Source organism: Leptodactylus fuscus, chromosome 1, assembly GCF_031893055.1.
Source record: "Leptodactylus fuscus isolate aLepFus1 chromosome 1, aLepFus1.hap2, whole genome shotgun sequence".
Taxonomy (NCBI): Eukaryota; Metazoa; Chordata; class Amphibia; order Anura; family Leptodactylidae; genus Leptodactylus; species Leptodactylus fuscus.
Genome location: NC_134265.1, coordinates 225,027,537 through 225,046,252, shown reverse-complemented (window position 1 = coordinate 225,046,252; position 18,716 = coordinate 225,027,537). Strand labels below are relative to the sequence as shown.

General features: G+C 38.7%; 1 protein-coding gene across 5 annotated transcripts in view; it reads left to right on the top strand.

The window, feature by feature from the left end:
• Positions 1–18,716, top strand: part of PSD3 (pleckstrin and Sec7 domain containing 3) — a 396,137-nt gene that overhangs the window by 279,173 nt on the left and 98,248 nt on the right. For all 5 annotated transcript variants that reach the window (XM_075283716.1, XM_075283717.1, XM_075283718.1 and 2 more), the window contains one exon: positions 11,987–12,030. In XM_075283716.1, coding sequence (XP_075139817.1) covers positions 11,987–12,030 — 44 coding nt within the window. The remainder of the gene's footprint in view (positions 1–11,986; positions 12,031–18,716) is intronic.

The window sequence follows — 18,716 nt, the reverse complement described above, 5'->3', positions numbered from 1 at the left end:
CCCCTGCAATAACATTTGCAGCATGTTAATTTTAGCTGGGAAAAGAGGGAAAAAATGCAGTGGAATCTCAATGAAAAACACTGTGGAAAATATGCAATTTTTACTACTTTTTTTCTCCACAGTGTTTGCTGCAATTTGCTACATGAGGCCTGGGCCTAAAAGGAGCTTCAGTTTGGAATCTTAATGAGGAATGAGCTGGTTAAAGGGGTTAAATGAATAGAAATAAATAAAATATATATATATATATATATATAATATATATATATAAATTATATAGTGTGCGTTTAAATTCAGTACTGTTTATCTTCCGGTTATTGACCCTAGCCATGATGTTTTGTTTACAAGCTTACTACCTCTCCCTGTGACCAGTTCAGCCAGTAAACAAAATATCAGAGAATCATGTGACCTTGGATGTGGGAGTGATTTATTACCTGTGATTTCATTGCAGAAGAGAGTAGAAAAGAGAGGGGTATGCAGAGAGCGAAAACAGGCCATATGATGAGTGTGTTGTTTGCATCAATGATCAGCCTGCTCCAGCGTTTCGGCTGCTCTAAGAGACACTTGACGCCTAGCCTGTTGACTTCTGGCTACCTTCATAGTTCTAATTTTTTGAGAATTTTGTGACAAATTAGATTTTCTTTTTCCCAGCATATTTAAAATTGAGAAACTGCCAATTTGGATTAAAGGGTTTTTTCCCATCTCAGTGTATCAGCACTCTGCCTTCAGTGTTTGCTTCTCACTTTGTGTATTTCTCTCCCCACCTCCCTCTGGCTGAACGGGACACAGAACACTTATGCAGATCAGATAATATGCAGATGCTTGTACAGAATGGACTCAGGGTTATCTCTGTGTTTACATAGAGAGATAACAGACCAGGCTTTATCAGAAAAGTGCAAGTAGCCGATTCTCCTTCCGGCAAGAGCAGTTTAATATGGTATATGAATATAAATTTATAACAGTCATGAAGCCATGTCATTTACTGGGATACAAAGTATCCTATGTGTTAATCCAAGTTACAATTTATCTGTGTGCAACATTTCATCCAAATCCGTTCAACTGTTTTTGCCTGATTGAGTAACAAGCATCCAAACATCCTGGTGACTTAGTGGTTAGCAGCCTTGCAGTGCTGGAGTCAGGGGTTTGAATCCCGCCAGGAACAACATCTGCAAGAAGTTTGTATGTTCTCCTCGTGTTTTTGTGGATTTCCTCCCATTCTACAAAGACATACCGTGCTTAAAATGAAAAAAAAAAAAAAAAAAAAAAAAAAGTACATTGTGATCCCTATATTGAGCTCACAATCTACATTTAACCCCCTCCCCCCCAAAAAAAAAAAACATCCAAACACCGAAACATACAAACTTTCACATTTATAATATTAGTAGGATTATATTGCTCAATTCTTACTATTGTATATTTAATTACATGTTTGAATATTTACTTTCATATGAATTCAATTACTTACTTTTTCAAAATGAATTAGAGAAGCTTTACCTACTTCTGACTGATCATGGCTGTCAGTCATATATGAAGGAGTTAGTGGCTTGTCCTACCAACTCCACAGCCTTGCATACAAATACACACTTAATTTGCCAACTGTGCATGTATATACAGTGGGCAGAGGGGTTTAAAGCTGGCTATACACATTATTTTAATATCAGCTGAACCAGCCAATTACCCAATATGTATGGTGGCCTTCAACTTATACAGTTCCTTTGTTCTCATAGAAGATGAGCTTCATCTGAGATGTATGGCAGCAGCTTTTTCACTTCTCCCCACTAAGAATATGTGCACAAACATGCATTTTAATAAGAGGGTCTAGAGAGATAGCTGTCGATTGAAAGAGTGTATTGCTAACTTAACTCATTGCCAAACACTCCTGGCATTGGCTTGAGAACAAAGCATTGGGCATGTATCGTGGGAGAGGGTCGGGACAAAATCAGGCTTTGCTAACTTTAGTTTAACATATACTTAATCTAAGTGTCTACCTGCTGTTCAAGGAGCTAAGCTACTGTACCACCTTTACTCAGTATAGTGTTGATCCTACGATGGTCTAGATGAGAAGTTTTTCTCTTCATGCATGTTCGGTATTTGTTTTGGAAACTTGTCACTAGAACAGGCCTCATCTATGACTTCTGAGAAACATGCTAGTATTGTAATCTGGGTCCAGCTGTGACTAAAGTGACAGACTAATGAAAACTTGTGTTTAGGGCTGATTCCCATGAAGGAAGACTTTTCTGTGTTCCTAATAACTTTTATTCATTATTAAAATTATTTAATTTTTTGGAGCAAAACAACAGACAGTTGGACTGCTGCAATGGTGGATACATATGGAGCCCGATGACCATAATGGGGTCAGTTGGGTGTCTATTGTTTTTAAAGTGAAATCGGCATGCAGAACATTTTTGTCTGTTAATTCCAGTTTTCTACGGATACTCCAATACAGATGGAAACTTGGCCTCATATGAGAAAAGTCGTGAACTCTGAAAAGGTTGTAAACTACTTCAGAGACCTGAAATAAATGGCATGAGGATTTCAGTCTGAATGTTGTGCAACCTTATAAACTCAAGATAACAATTGACATACAGTATGTGAATCTTATTTTCATGTCAAAGGTGTATATAGCTTTTAAAGGCCATAAGCTGTGGATGGTTTAATTCTTTAAGTCTATGTTACTTACTGTTTTTTGTTTTGTTTTTTTACATTGATTGGGAGGGTCAGATGTATTTACCAATAAAGAGAAGAAGCAGAAAAAGAATTTCAAAGTGACTAGCCTGTTTATCACACTGACAATTTTCCCATCCCATGTGTTTGATAAACTGTTTTTATTCAGTTCATTTTGCGTCATTTTCTCCATTGTAAGTACTTTAGCTTCTACTTATTGTATGGTTTGTTCTCCTTGAGTAAAATCCTCATTTACATGATGAAGAACCTTCATTAGAAGCTAGAAATGTAACATTATGAGCCATTTACAAATAATTTAATCAAATTCTATTCTAAACATTTCTGAAATTTTCATATAGATTAGTTAATCTCGAGGCTATGGCATCATTGGCCTGAATAGTCGGGTCAAAAGTGAATACATTATCCTAATGGCATACACATTTCCATTTATAAAGGTAATTCATTTTTTTCAATGCTTGGATTTTAAATGCATGTACTTTATTAACCTGCGGCATGAAAATGCATTGGGATTTTACGTAGTAGTTTGTTATATAGCCTCAGCTCATTTTAAATCAGTGACATAACTTAGAGTAAGATATGCAGTATTACATCCTTTATTCTTGTCTAATGAGTTAAATTTGATCAAATATATATTTTTTTTAGCAAAAAATCATCTTTGTATTTTAAATACTGTGTTAAAGTAAATAAAATCATCCCCAATCCCATCAAAAAATGTCTGGAGAGGGACTAAAAACAATTCCTGGCACAAAAACCTTTAAAGGGTTTGTCCCATAACAAGGATCCTATCTATACTGCTAGTTTATGTGGATTTAAGACTTTTTCTAAATACATTGCTTTATCAAAACTGCTTTGTTTGGCTGCTATCTTAATTTATTCACTTCATTGTTTACATGCATTTCTATGACCACGGGCTTATCTGCTCAATCCCCCAGTGACATAGCTGCCTGCTCTCAGGGAGGGAAGGGCTGAGTGCTGGGAGCAGCTCTGAGTTGTGTATGTCTCTGCCACAGACAAGCAAAGGAGTTCCTCAGATAGGGGAGGGGTAGGTGAGAGCTCCAGGATTTCTGAGCTCTTATCTCCTGCTCTTTCACTTATCAGTCGGGTTAATTGAATTTCGCTGATAAGGGCTGAGATAGGGAATCCAGTACCTCAGAATGTATTACAAACTGACTCAAATCCAGCTCTGCTACATCAGCTTCATACTGTGGCATTTACAACCAATCCCTCATTACTTACTGCAAACATAGCAGATAGTAAAGCAAGTGAAACCCCGCCCACTAATGTGCCGAGATAACCAGGAAGTGAAGAGAGCACACAGCCTGCAGGCTGCTGAACAAGCGTGATGTGAATACCCGTTTACGTTCACACACAATTCAATCTTGTTGTCCCTGTGCCTGCTGTGACAGAATAGTTGATCACACCCCTTACTAGTCCCTTAAACTTGTCAAAAACACCTTAGGGCTGGGGGCCCCACATTTCGAAAATGCAGGGTTTTAAACTACTTGCAAAGTAGATGGGATTCTGGTTAATCCCATCCACACATTGTAGAATAAAATATGCAGTGAAAAGGATTCAATACAAAAAGAAAAAAAATGCAAGCGTTTTGCAAATTGCAGCTTGCCAATTATACCTACAGAAATTCTGGTGGTTTTTTTATAGGTATGATCGGGGCAGAAAGTTTTCCCTGTAGACTCTCTGTGAAAAACACTGCAGTAAAAAAATGCAATGAGTTTCCGCCGCGGACTTTTCTGCATAGTTTTTTTGTTGCAGCTTACTAAGTGGGGCCTTAGCCAAGGGCAGTAAATTTCTAAGTCTGTGGTGGAGGTTCCATTGCAAGCAGTTGCAGATTTGACATTACCTAAATTACCTAAAATACTTTTCTTCCTCTTTCTTGCCGTTTCTGTGAAAAAACATTTACTTGAATATACAAAATCTGCTCTGGGAGTGGGCATTCGCCCTGTGCTCCAAGAACACCAGTGTCATCACTGCTCAAAGCCCCTTGTTGCATGTTCACTCCCCCGCATCCTTTCCTCTGCGTAGCATCTGATGCTGGTCTCTTAAGGATTGAAATCCCGCACAGTTGGTTCTGCAACATCTGGTTCTAGCAGAGCTGATGGCGCATGTTTGGGATTTCAATTCCGAACCGAACAACATTGGATGCTACGCAGAAGAGAAGGTGCAGGGGGAGTGAATATACAACAAGGGGCGATGACGCTTGAGTTTTTGGGGCCACCCTCTGTGCTCCCTGAGCATAATTTGCATATGAAAATGGTCTTTCACAGAAACGCGTGGATACACTTAGGGGGGCTGCCCAGGCAAAAATGGACAAACTTTTTAAGGTTTAAAAAAGCTTGGGGGCAGTGAAAAAAAAAAAAAAAAAAAGTATACTCTCATGTCCCCGCTTCTCTGGTGTCCTCTCGTGTCATAAGCTCCTGGTGTTATGCTGAAGCTGCTGATTGACTTCAGAAGTCACGTGACCGCTGAGGCCCATCAGTGGCTTCAGCACAATGCAAGAAGAGACCCGTGAGAGCAAACGAACTGGAACCTGCGGGATGACAATGGAGCAACTGGTACAGGTAAGTGCTTTTTTAAAAAAAAAAAAAAAAATCACTGCCCCAACATATTAAATCTTAAAAAAAATGTAGCCTAGACAACCCCTTCTCCCCCCCCCCCCCATTATGAGTATATTGGGGCATATTCATTAGATCTTACAAACTTGATGTGTTCATAGCCTTACTTGCATCTTATATTTCCCTTTGTGCTTTTCACGTGTGACAGTTGCCAGAGCAGATCCATTAGGGTTTGTCTTCTAGAAAAATTTGAAAGCATCTATTAGAAATAGAGAGGACTCTTACAATTAAGTTATTTTTTTATTTTTATTTTTATTGAGTTGAAATGTAATCATTTCACAATAGAAGAAATTTCTCTAATTTTATTCTCAGCCTAGACCTGCATTTCACTGCTGGCACTATACTGTCATGCTATCACATTTGGGAGAGAAGATATCCCTGGTTACATTGCATCTGGTGTGCTGTAAAATGCACACTGATTTAACTTGTTGTGTGATTTCCTATTGTCTTTATTATTGTCCTTGTTGACGCTTTTTTTTACTAAGGTAAAGTAAATTGATTCCTGCAGAGTGAAGAACATGCATAACCTGTTCATGGTATAAGACCAATTTCTCCTCTAGGAAGATATGAAAAAATAAATAGAAATTGATTTCTTGTTGTATGCATGTCTTTCCCACACTTGTGAAATCCATACTGAATAGCAATGAAACCACTTGATGCCAGCACGTGTGTATATAAGCAGTAGTGTTAAATGGCAGTTTAAGAAGTGTTTTGACAGTCCTGACAATAAACATTAGAGTGCAATATGTGAGATTGTCTTCCCACTGCAAACATGAATGATGGGAACTACTAGAGAGACAGTGTATCATGGGTAATAAATAGAATGCATGGGCGTTAGCTATAAAAGAATACATATCTTACATAACATTGTGATTTGATACACTATCTAGCTTTTCATTAGAGAGTAAAGAGAAACCCATAGACTTTAACCCATAGTATTTACATTATTAGCTGACAAATGATCTTGGCTTTGTAGTGGTCACAGATGTATCTTCCACAAGTTTTCTCTCTTCCTGTTTTTTAATCGTAAGGAGCTGACTTTATAATTTGTTAAAAAGCTGACTTTATAAACATTTCATAATGTTCTATATATGAAATAAGATGGTAGGTGTAACTAACAATGGTAGTCATTTGTACATCATCGGCACCAGCAAGGAAGTGATTAGAAGAGACTATGTTGGTTACACATTTCTCCAAAGGGGTAAGAATTTTTTACTTGGTCTCAATTAGAAAAAAAATATTTCGGCCCTTTTTGTTTTTCTTGAAAAAAATATTTATATTTAGAATGTTGGTGTCTTTTGTCAGATTTTCTGCTGAATCTGTTTCCTACTTTATATAAGTCTTACAGCGTCCTTTCTAAAAACAGACAATACTGATCCACGTGGCATGTGTTGGCGCTATACAAGTAAGACAAATAAATCTTACTTTAAAGAAGCCATGACTACGGTAAAACCTTTTTTCCCCCTATGTATAAAGAATTCATTGGAAAGATCTCTGTACTTGTCATTTATATAGTTGTACAGCACATATACTTGTATATTTTGGACGCCACTAAGACATATTTTTTTTTGTTTTTGCAAACTGAACAAAACCAAATTTGATGACCAGTCTTTATACTCCATTCGATCCATATACTTCATTCTCCTTCCTGTACTCCCATTCTAGCTCAGCTATGTTTGTCTTATACATGTGCCCAAAATTGTGCACAGTATTCCATGTGTCTGACTAGTGACTTTTTTTTTTTCTTGAAACTAAAAGTTTTGAGGAAAATATAATAAATTACTGTTAAAGCAAGGGTATACATACCATGATTTGTCTTGGCAGCAATTCCCTGGTACTTGTTAAAATTAAGTTTGCAGTCGAGCACTAGCCCCAAATCTTTTAGTGATAGTTTTATTATTTCATACTTCTAGAACTTGTTTCCATGGCCCAGGTGCATATTTGTGCTTTTCTGCACATGATTATAAAAAGTGTTTTGTGACTACTGGAGGTGAGCGAACAGTGAAATGTTCGAAATTCGATTTGAGTAGCCGCTCAGTACTCGACTGTTCAATCGAATATCGAACCCCATTATAGTCTATGGGGAAGAAATACTCGTTAAGGGGAAAACCACTATTGGACTCAGGAGGGTCACCAAGTCCACTATGACACCCCAGGAAATGATGCCAACACCCTGGAATGCAACTGGGACAGCAGGGAAAGCATGTCTGAGCGCATCTAACATGCCCAAGTCACTGTATTACGTCGGGATCTCTGTCAGCTTGCGATATGCAGAAGCTGACTTTTTCACATAGGAATGCATTGACCAGCGTTGATTGGCCGAATGCCATACAGAGTACAGCATACGGCCAATCAATGCTGGTTCTGCTGGAGGCTCGTCTGTGAGGAGGCGGAGTCTAATATCGGACCAGAATGGAGACTGCTGTGGACCGATCTTAGACTCAGCCTCCTCCAGCAGAACCAGCGTTGATTGGCCGAATGCTGTACGGCCAGCGCCTGCTACACCGGAGATATGAACCATGCTGCACACACTGCTCTGCTGCATAAGAGATGTAACAGAGCTGAGTGTGCATTGAACCCTGCTGAACACTCAGCTCTGCTGCATCTCAGCAGAGCTGAGTGTGCAGCAGGGTTCAGCGCACACTCAGCTCTGCTACATCTCCAGAGTAGCCGAGCTAAGCGCACGGCCAGCTCTGCTTCATCTCCGGTGTAGCAGTGCTGGCCGTGCGCTCAGCTCGGCTGCATCTCCGGTGTAGTCAAACTGAGCGCACGGCCAGCACTGCTACATCTCGGCATAGGAATGCATTGACAAGCGTTGACTGGCCGAATGCCAAACAGAGTACAGCATTCGGCCAATCAACGCTGGTTCGGCCGGAGGAGGTGGAGTCTAAGATTGGTGCACAGAAGTCTCCATTCTGGTCCGATATTAGACTCCGCCTCCTCACAGACGAGCATCCGGCAGAACCAGCGTTGATTGGCCGAATGCTGTACTCTGTATGGCATTCGGCCAGTCAACGCTGGTCAATGCATTCCTATGGGAAAAAGTCAGCTGGCGCATATCGCAAGCTGACAGGGATCCCGACCAGGTAGAGCCCCAAAGAGCTGGGTGAGTGACATTCCCACCTAAATAAAGGTAATCCCTAGCTAACCCTGCCAGTACATCTATCCCTGTCTCACAGTCACATAGTTCACAGTCTCATATGAACCGGATATTAAATCCACTATTTGTATAATTTGGAGGTCAGCTGTTTAGCCAGCCAATTACTTTTTCCGATTTCTTTTCAATGCCTCCGTTGTCGTAGTTCCTGTCCCACCTCCCCTGCGCAGTTATTGAGCAAAAAAGTGTCAGGGAAGGTGGGAGGGGAATCAAATTTTTTGTGAGTTTGCCACCTGGTGTTCGACTGGAATTGAACATCTCGAACAGCCTGATATCCGATCGAACATGTACTCGATCGAAGCTGTTCGCTCATCTCTAGTGACTACTGCTTCAATGCCACTATATTTGTTTTATCAAATTGACTGTGGGCTTAGTAGGCCCATGGAACTCATATGTAACTCAATAGGGTAACTCTTTATTTGTCATTTTTGGTTATTGTTTGGATCCCTCTCACTGCCAATATGTTGTGGATTACTGCTTCTGTTGTACAAGAGCAAAAGAGAAAATCTTACCAGAAGTGATGGCTTGATAGTTATTGAGATTATAATCTCTACTAGCATCTGCCCGCGACTTTGTCTGCGGGTTGTTGGCATCGATGATCCGTCTATATTTAGCAAATTGCTGCTGTCGATAGTTTGCTTTCTCCGGTATTTCAGCAGCTGCTAAGCTGTCCTGCTGCTGAACTTGTTCCTCACACCGTGCTTGTGATTGCTCCGGCATTTCAGCAACTCACTGGGACACCATATTAATGAGTGTGTTCTTGGCGTTGATGATCCGCATGCTCCAGTGTTTCGACAGCTCTCAAGCTGGCCTGCCGCTGAACTTGTTTCTTGCACTGTGACTGGGATTGTTCCTGCATCTCAACACCTCAGTGGAACATCATATAATGAACGTGTTGTTGGTGTTAATGATCCGCCTGCTCCGGTGTTTCGGCAGCATTCAAGCTGGCCTGGCACTGAACTCGTTCCTGGCGCTGTGCCCGTGATTGTTCTGGCATCTCAGCAGCTCACTGGGATGCCATATAATGAGCGTGTGTTGGCGTTGATGATCCGCATGTTCCGGCGTTTCGACAGCTCTCAAGCTGGCTTGCCGCTGAACTTGGTTCTTGCACTGTGCCTGGGATTGTGCCGGTATCTCAGCAGCTCGCTGTTGACGTCGATGATCCCCCTCAGCTGCGCTTGAGAAGAACTCTATGACTTCTGGCCCCTTCATAGCTCTTGTTGTTAATGACAAATTAGATTCTCTTTTTCCAGGCATGTTAAAAATTGGCAAACTACCAATTTGGGTTAAAGGTGTTTGCCCAGGTTTGTCAGCACTGCCTGGAGCAGATCAGATAATACGCAAAGGTGTCTGTACACTAAGGGTTTAGTGTGTTTACACAGAGAGAGCTGTTTAATGTAGTATCTGAACCTAAATTCATAACTGTAATCAAACCATATCATTTACCGGGATAAAAAGTAGCCTATATTTTAATCGAGGTTACAATCTATCTGTGTGTCAAATTTCATTCAAATCCGTTCAGCCGTTTTTGCGTGATTAAAGGGATTCTACCATTAAAAAATCTTTTTTTCTGTGGCTAACACGTCGGAATAGCCTTTAGAAAGGCTATTCGTCTCCTACCTTTAGATGTGATCTCCGCCGCGCCGTTCCTTAGTAATACCGTTTTTTACCGGTATGTAAATTAGTTCTCTGGCAGCGATGTTTCTTTTTCCAGTTTCTGATGTAATGATGGCACTTCCCTTAATCTTTCATTAGAAAAGAATAAAACAAATGTTTTTGCTCCTTTTATCTTTATAAGCTTATTATAAGATCTGCTTAAAAGAGTGTTAAAGCTGTAATACGAGTTAAAACTAACTTTACAATTTTTCACCCAAACTATCAATGTAAATGGGTTGCGTAAAACCAACAAAATAAGTTTCCCCTGTCAAGTGCCATATTTGTAATTCACTGAACATGTGCAAGAGAATACCTTTTGTATTGCATGTGTCTTAAATGCCAGCAGATGCTTCTCAGCACAGGAGGAAGGTCTAGTTTTGCCAGAAAGAGAGAATCAAATTCAAGTAAATCACATAGAAAAAAAATAAAGGACTTGCTGTGTTCCACTGGTACTCTTTATTAAAAGAATACCCCAGGCAAAACTGACTGCTGTTAAAGAATTGATGCATAACTTCTGCCTTTCGGTCCTGGAGTTTGCACTGCTATTCTGCACTGGGAATGACATGGTATATCTGTTTTGCCTGCAGTATCCACGTAAGAGAACCTTTCACCATCTCCACCTATTCCAGTTCCTAAAATCTGTAAACTGGTGCCATTAAACTGATTTCAGCTCAGTTGAAATTATTTTTCTCAAGCCCCCACTTTTCCTGAGCAATCGGTGCAGGTAGATCTGGCAGATATCACGTAGATATGCTATTTAAGCTTTGTATTTTCAGGTGGATAGAGTCAGATGGGAGCAGACAAGGGTGATCCAGAGTTTCAATCAGAGACAGCCGGTTTGAGCTCAGAATCATACCCTTTGCCTGCTCCTGCCTGACACTGCCCACTTGACAGTACAGAGACTAAATATCATATCAGACACTCAGACTAACAGCATTTATTGCTAGGGAATGTTTGGGTTAGAAAATAAATTCCATCTGCACCGGAATTGGTAAAGGGGTGCCTACTAAATGCTGCAAAGTTCTAGACTTAGAGGGGGTTCTGAATGGTTCTCTTTTAAATATTCTGTATATGCATATAATGGATGTTTTTTGCATACTGCAATTGGGTGGATTAGACAACATGAGTATTTTCTTCTTTGTATTTGCTAGCTATGGGTCTTCCACCTTCATTTAAGAAACCAAATAACCTATAAGCACATAAACCACAATGAGTTAGACAATTATCTCTGAAGGTTAATTAGCTTTCTTCATTCCTCTGGCATTTTTCATGTCACAAGTCTGTAATATACATATAGTATGCGTGAAAAGGGGCTTCCTATAATTCACCATCACTGCAGTGTGTCACATTCCAGGAAAAGTCAATGATGTGTATTTGCATATGGTGTGTAATATTACAGAAGGCTTACGGCAGACTGGAATAATTATTTTTCTTGTCAGATCATACAATAGTTGTAACAAATCTGTCATCCTTAATGAACAGATTTGTGACATGGCTATGGAACTCTGCAGTCTGATGTTAATGCTGACACATCCCTGTTAGGGGGGAACAAAGGCATATTCTGCTACTACAACTTGTTAAGGTTTTGGCCTACATTTACTAAATGTAACTTCCTCTTGTTCATAATATATGCGTTCTACTCCATATATCATTTATTCATTTCCATAATTGTTTCAATAATGCAGGCTCACTATAGCAAAGTGTAAATATATATATTCATATTTATTGGCACCCCACTATCATTTGCTAAGGTAACTTAGTGTATAGTGTAGTGAGGAGGTGTATTCAATCAATCATTGCCCCAATTACTAGCATTATGGGATTTATGAAGTAACAATGTTTTCTCTTACTCTTTTTGTAGGCACTGTACAACTCTATCAAGAATGAGAAGCTGGAGTGGGCAGCGTAAGTGTCATTTACTCTTTATGAAAGTATAAATATCTCTGTGCTTGACTAGAGATGGGAACAGTAGGAGTGTAAGAGACTCCCTACAGGAAAAACACAAGCATTTTCTACCAGGTTGATTTTGGCCATTCCACATTTCTTTATTCTCCATACATCTCTTGATGTTAGTGGGGTAAAAAAAACATAGTCCCAGATTTATTAATCATGCAAACTTAGGCAGTCTGAAAATACACCAGATTTATCACAGTGAATAATTTGAATCATGGGATGCTATTTGGGCATATTGTGGTGCATTTAAGCCATGCCCCTTATTCAGAGAATCCACACCCACATGCCTAGCATGTCAAAAAAATGTCGCTTGAACTAGATGATGTTTACGTTATTGTCTAGTAGGAACCACAATAGGATATATGGGCCATAAACCTACCCTTAGTGAGCTATCAAGTAGCCTTTGCAGTAGCAGAGCACATTGCATTAAAAGTTTTCATACATGGGGCTACTAAAAATCCCTCAGAGAGGTATGCCAAGTCTGTTAGCAGTTTTGTAGGGTCAATTAGACTCCTTTTAAGGACATTAAACTTGTATGACTGTTTTGTTATGTGTCAAAATATTGAAAATCATCTGAGTCATCATAGTCACTCTCAGCTTTTGCTATTACTTTGTGTACCGTTTTACAGTTTCCTTGACCATGTGAGGATAATTTTTCTCTGGTATATCAGTTCTGCAAGCATTAACCGCAAGGTTGCCCACATTTAATTGAATGTTACCTTATCCTCCTTTATGATAAGTAATACCTTAGTCTTTCTTGTACTTGTCTTTCTGTTCAATGTCAGTTGTCCTAAAAACACATGAAGTGCATGTTGAAATACTTTTTATAGAGCAATGCAATTCCTTTGCTGCAAAAATTATTTGGGTTGGATACACAAATAATAATCTAATGGGGACCTACCTGTAAAATTCCTGTCTTTAGACTTTAGTCTTCAGAACTGGTCCTGGCTTTACTTGAGCACACGACTGTTTTGATAGTTGGCAACTTGGTCACATCCAGTGATGGTGCTTATTACCGTAAGAGACTGCTATATCTGAGATTCTGTCTGAACAATTCTGCTGCTTTTATACTGATGCATGGTGTGACAATGTTCAGGGACTTTATCTAACATACTTCTTTTAGATGAGGCAAAAATGTTCCCTCTAAGAACTAGCTCTTAGTGTAGTATATACTCTGGCCAAATGGAGCACATGAATGAGTTCTCATGTGCACTCAAAGAACATTTGAAACTTCTTTGTGATGTGGAGAGGCAATATCAACTGATGGGGAGGAATGAAGCTTTCAGTCAGCCGCTGTATCTGTGAATATGCGACTCAAACACTGTGTAGGTGGTCACTGTAATAATAATATACAATCACTGTCATTCATGATAGCTGGACAGTTCCCAGATCATTGTTGACATCTAATCTTCAAATGTGCATTGTGTTTAACCTTTAGCCTGCTGGTGAATAGCAAAAAAAAAGTACATACAATGTAGCTGGTTTAATGCAAAGGCAAAATGCATGTACTACATAACAGGGGGCCCAACTTGCTGCATGGCTCAAGACCTCCAATGGAATGATGACTAGCGCCAATATTTTTCATACACACATATCATAACTTTAATCAGATGCACACTCAATGTAATACTGATTTATTAAGGTGGAGGTGGGTCCCTATGTTTAACCAGCGTCATTCATGCCATTTTTAACTACATGGGCTGACAGTTTTATGTAGCCAGCTCAGGACCTAACAAAGATCATTGGGAAACCTTGTAATAGTGGCTGGTAATCTCATAGATACAGTCATAAAAAAAAAAAAAAAAAGGTTAAAGTAAACCTGTCACATTGAAAATGATGTCCGATTTGCAGGAATAGTGGGAAAAGAATCAGTAGAAGTTGTAATTCACATATTTAGATTGTTCTGGAGTTAGTCAGAGAGCCTACTGGGCAACTATCTATCTCCGTATAGCAGCAAAGGCTGTCAAGTTATAAAATGAGAGTATATGAATCTTCTCCGCTACTCCTGCTGTGTAACAACATAAGACTCTCACATCCCTAAAGGTGTACAAACGGTTCTAAATAAAATGAAGTAAAGGTAATTAATAATTAACAATAATTTAATAAATTAATGTCACAATGTTGAATACACAATGTTATATACACATTAAATAAATTCATTCTACATCCTAGTAATGTAACAACTGCTATAGTCAAGCAACAATGAACAATGACTTAATTGCTTTGCCTTCCTACCCAGCAAGAGAGAAAATATAGTCTGAAATTTGGAACAAAAAATGGCTCGTTCTTACTGGTGTTAGGCTAGGTTTACAAAACGCTGTATGTCCTGTGACATGAATATAAGTTAGTTGCATTGCATATGTGGGGTATTATCCGTATATGTAGATGCTGTTGAGTTTTTAAAAGACCAGATTTCCCGGGTTAAGGGCTGCACTTCAGGGCAGATACAGAGGTTAACTGGGAGACATTTTAATCTATGTTGAGTAAGTATATATCAAAATGTGTACCCATAAGGAAAAATTATAAACTTCTTAAAGAATCCTCCCTCCCCAAAGACTAACAGCTATGGTTAATAGGACTCTAAACAATGAAATCTGGTACTTCAATAATGTAAATCTGAAGGGTCTGCTATAGTCTTATTACAAAGTGCATCATAAAATCTTTATAAATAAAGAAAAATCCCACAAAAATATAATTAAAATACACATTTATTAATCAATAAAAGCAAGAGTAAACATGACGACATACAAGAAATGAAGAAAATATAAAGATGAGGGAAGAGATTAATGGAAGTCTCAAGACTGGACAATCCAGCAACCAAACGAGTAGTGGATGAAATGGTAGAAAATAGAAAAACTATGCCAACGTATACAATATATACTAGCTAATACACGTATGATGTACTGCAGATAAGTAAAAAGGCAATATGCACAATGCACTAAATAAATGCAAACCGCACCAACAGCAGCTTGAAACACATAGTAATGTTACCAAAAGGCATAATGGTAGACCATACCTAGACACTCCCACACTTGTTTTGGACATCAAAGGGGATTTAGAGGCAAAGACATTGCTGCTTGTGAGATTCCCGCTGGGTCATGTCAACAACACATCAGCCTGAGACCGCTCGCGTGTGGGGTTGCTTTTCATTCAAGGGAAGTGGGTTCGCTCACAATTTTGGCTATGGGCACTGTCAAGATTAAAAAATGGCATCTAAACTTCTTTTCCACTGACCCTATTGGTGAAGAAGAACAATGCTTGAAAATTTGGTCATGGACATCAGACTTTGCAGATCTCAATTCCATTGAGAACCAATGGTCAATCTTCAAAAAGCATGTGGACAAACAAACAAAAAAAAAACCCCAGTAATTGTGATACACTCCAAGCATCAATTAGGCAAGAATGGGTTGTCATTAGTCAGGATTTATTCCAGAAGCTATCTGGCATACCAGGGTGAAAAATAAGGATCAACAATATTTACAGAAACTTGCTGTATTTGTCAAATAAAAAGTATAAAACTTATGAAATGCTAATAATTGCACTTTAGTACATCTGACGAAAAGATTTAAAAACACTGACACAGCAAAATTTGATTACAACTACCGTATATGGTGAATTTAGTACTGATCACGCACAATCTCAATCTGATGTTGTATAGCACAGTTGGCATCTTTTTTCATGGCATTCATTCTCCTTTTTCTCTGCATCCAGCCCAGACCACCATATATACTTTTTTGGGTCATGAATTATTGTCAGTGTCTTTGACTTTTCTTTTTGCAATACAGCCTTTACACAAAGTAGAAAATTATTATAGTGCTACGCAGGTGACTGATATTTACAGTCACATACTGTAGCCAATTAATTTGTGTCACCTACTTTTCCCCGATTAATATAATAGTGAAAATATCAATATCGTAGTGCCAATTACTCTGCTGCCTGAGCAAAAAAATTGCTCTTTGAAGAGACCCCAGAAATTGGACAAGTGAATAGCGCTCTTTATAGTGCGTTATTTTGTATAGCGGCTGTGCTTGGTATCACAGCTCAGTCCTATTCATTTCACAAGACCGAGCTTATGTGCCATGCCACATGTAAGATGAATAGTTAAATAAAAAGATCCTAGTGGAGCTAGTAAGGTATCAAAAGGTTTTTATTTGTTTATATTGCACTGTGCCACACGTGGCTATGCAGAGTAGGCTTGAGCAACGTTTCGGCAATGTATGACTTTCTCAAGCTCGTAGCAGGAATAGCCATCCAATGTTGTAGTGGCTTAGATGGAACAGCACATAGTAAAGTAAGTGTCCGGTAAAAGCTGGTATACAAATCCTGCCCGTGCGTGGTCCCCTGAGGGTACCTGTTTAGGGTGGAGGGGGGAGAAGAGCAGGTATATACCACAGTGCCCGTCCAGAATCGTTAGCTTTTTGTGGAGATATGGTGGTTTCCAAGTAGCGTGGCCCCGTGCGGATACCGTTGGTGGCAGTGGGAGAAGGTCACATGCAAGTTCAGCACCCTATCATTGCAGTCAGCAGAACTTCTGAGACCACTGAAGTGGTGGTAGAGCAGCAGGGGACTGAATCTAAATATGTGAATTACAACTTCAACTGTTAAATTTTCTGAACTAAAATAGGTTTACAGTTTATTCTATGCTTTTTGGCAAGTTTTTTTTCTGAATCCTAGATGACCCCTTTAAATATTCTGTTAGGGTCACCCAGGTAGAGTGAATCCACCTCTCTTAGAGCCCTATATGATTATTATTTCATGGTCTATACTTAGTCTATTCACAATGGGATCAAGTCTGCACTTTACTTTAAGAAAAATAGTTTAAAAGCAAATCTTCAGATATGTAAGTTTTAAGTACAGGTCAGTCATATTATTTTTCCATTCAAAGGCTATGACCAATGAGATTACTATTAGATAAAATAAAATAATATTGTGTAGTATTAGTAAAATTTTAAAATGTGTTTAGAATTTATACTGATCCTGTCAAGTGATTTTATGTTACCCTATCTGGGAAGAGCACACTAAATCTTAACAGTACTTGTAGAAGAGTCATTGAGAATCCTACTTATCCCGCACACAGATTGAAAACCTTCTTTGTGCTCAGAAATCTTGCTCCAAATCATACTTATAAACCAATATATCTCACAGCTCAATTTCTATCCCTTTGGTGATCATGGACAGGACAGCATACTTTTACTGATAAGTTTGCGTTAACTGCTGGACCGTGGCTTATAATATGGCTTGGCCTGTTTGCATGGAAAGAGCAAGCTTTTTATGGGTACAGCTTTACTTATTGCTGTATGTGTGTGTGTGGTGAATCGTAGGGCCTCTCATACGAGCTCTGTCCATATGTCTCTGCTTTGTGCATGTGCCCTAATGGAAAAAGCATTAAACATTAATGCGATTATTTACAAAATTTTAAATTCCAAGAAATGTTTCCTTGTAATAAATGATCCATTAGGAATCACTTGTTAAGTACAGAACATGTAATATATTTAGACAATTTTCGATTATTCGCAACATTTGTTTAATCAGAATCAATTTTATCCAAGCAAATTAACTGTGATATTCTGCTGGGCTTGAACAAGCTTTTTCATCTAGATGCTTATTTATTGAGAAGGCTGATGCTATTTTTTAGAAATTAGTAGCTGTTTTAGCTGTATTAAGCAAGATCACAGATATTTATTGTACTCTTCAAAAAGTAAAACATAGTGGACGGTAGTTACTTTAATAGGAAAAAAAATAATTTAGGCTGGGGTCCCACATTTCGATTACATTGCAAAAAACACAACATATTACAGTACCTGCAAAGTGCCTGGCTAATCCCATCCACACATTGCAGAAATATGTCCGCTTCGGTAATGCTGTGAATTCTAAACCAGTTTTGTTTTTGTAAATCCCAGCATGTCAGTTACACCTACAGAAACGCTGGTGTTTTCCATATACATATAATAGAAACAGAAAGTCCACTGAGGAGGTTTTCAGTTATGGCTCACTACGTGGCGCCATAGTCGTAGATTGGAATGACCATAAGTATTGTGTGTATGCTTTGCACCACATTTTCAGACTATCTATATAGAGCGTTTGTTGTTGTGTTTTTGTTAGACACATTTGCAAAAGTACTTTAGTGACAAATATTAAATGGGTTATCTGTAATAAAAGGTAATCCCTACACTAATCTAAACAACCTCACTCCACTTACTTTCCAAATAATGTATTTGGTCAAAAACTAAAATACAGAAAACTCTTTGAATGAGAAGGTGTCCAAACTTTTGGTCTGTATTGTGTATGTGTGTGTGTACATATATATATATATATATATATATATATATATACAGTGTATATATATATATATACAGTATATATATATATATACAGTGTGTATATATATATATATATATATATATATAGTGTGTATATATATATATATATATATATATATATACAGTGTGTGTATATATATATATATATATATATATATATATATATATATATATATCTATCAGTACCCGCGACTTCGTCCGCAGAACCCTGACCCCCTGTGTGACCCACCTGTAGTGCCGCGCAGGCTTCTCCCTTTGCCTTGTGTCCACAGCGGCTCCCTTTTCCTTATCTCCCCCCTGGCGCCCGCCAACCCCCTT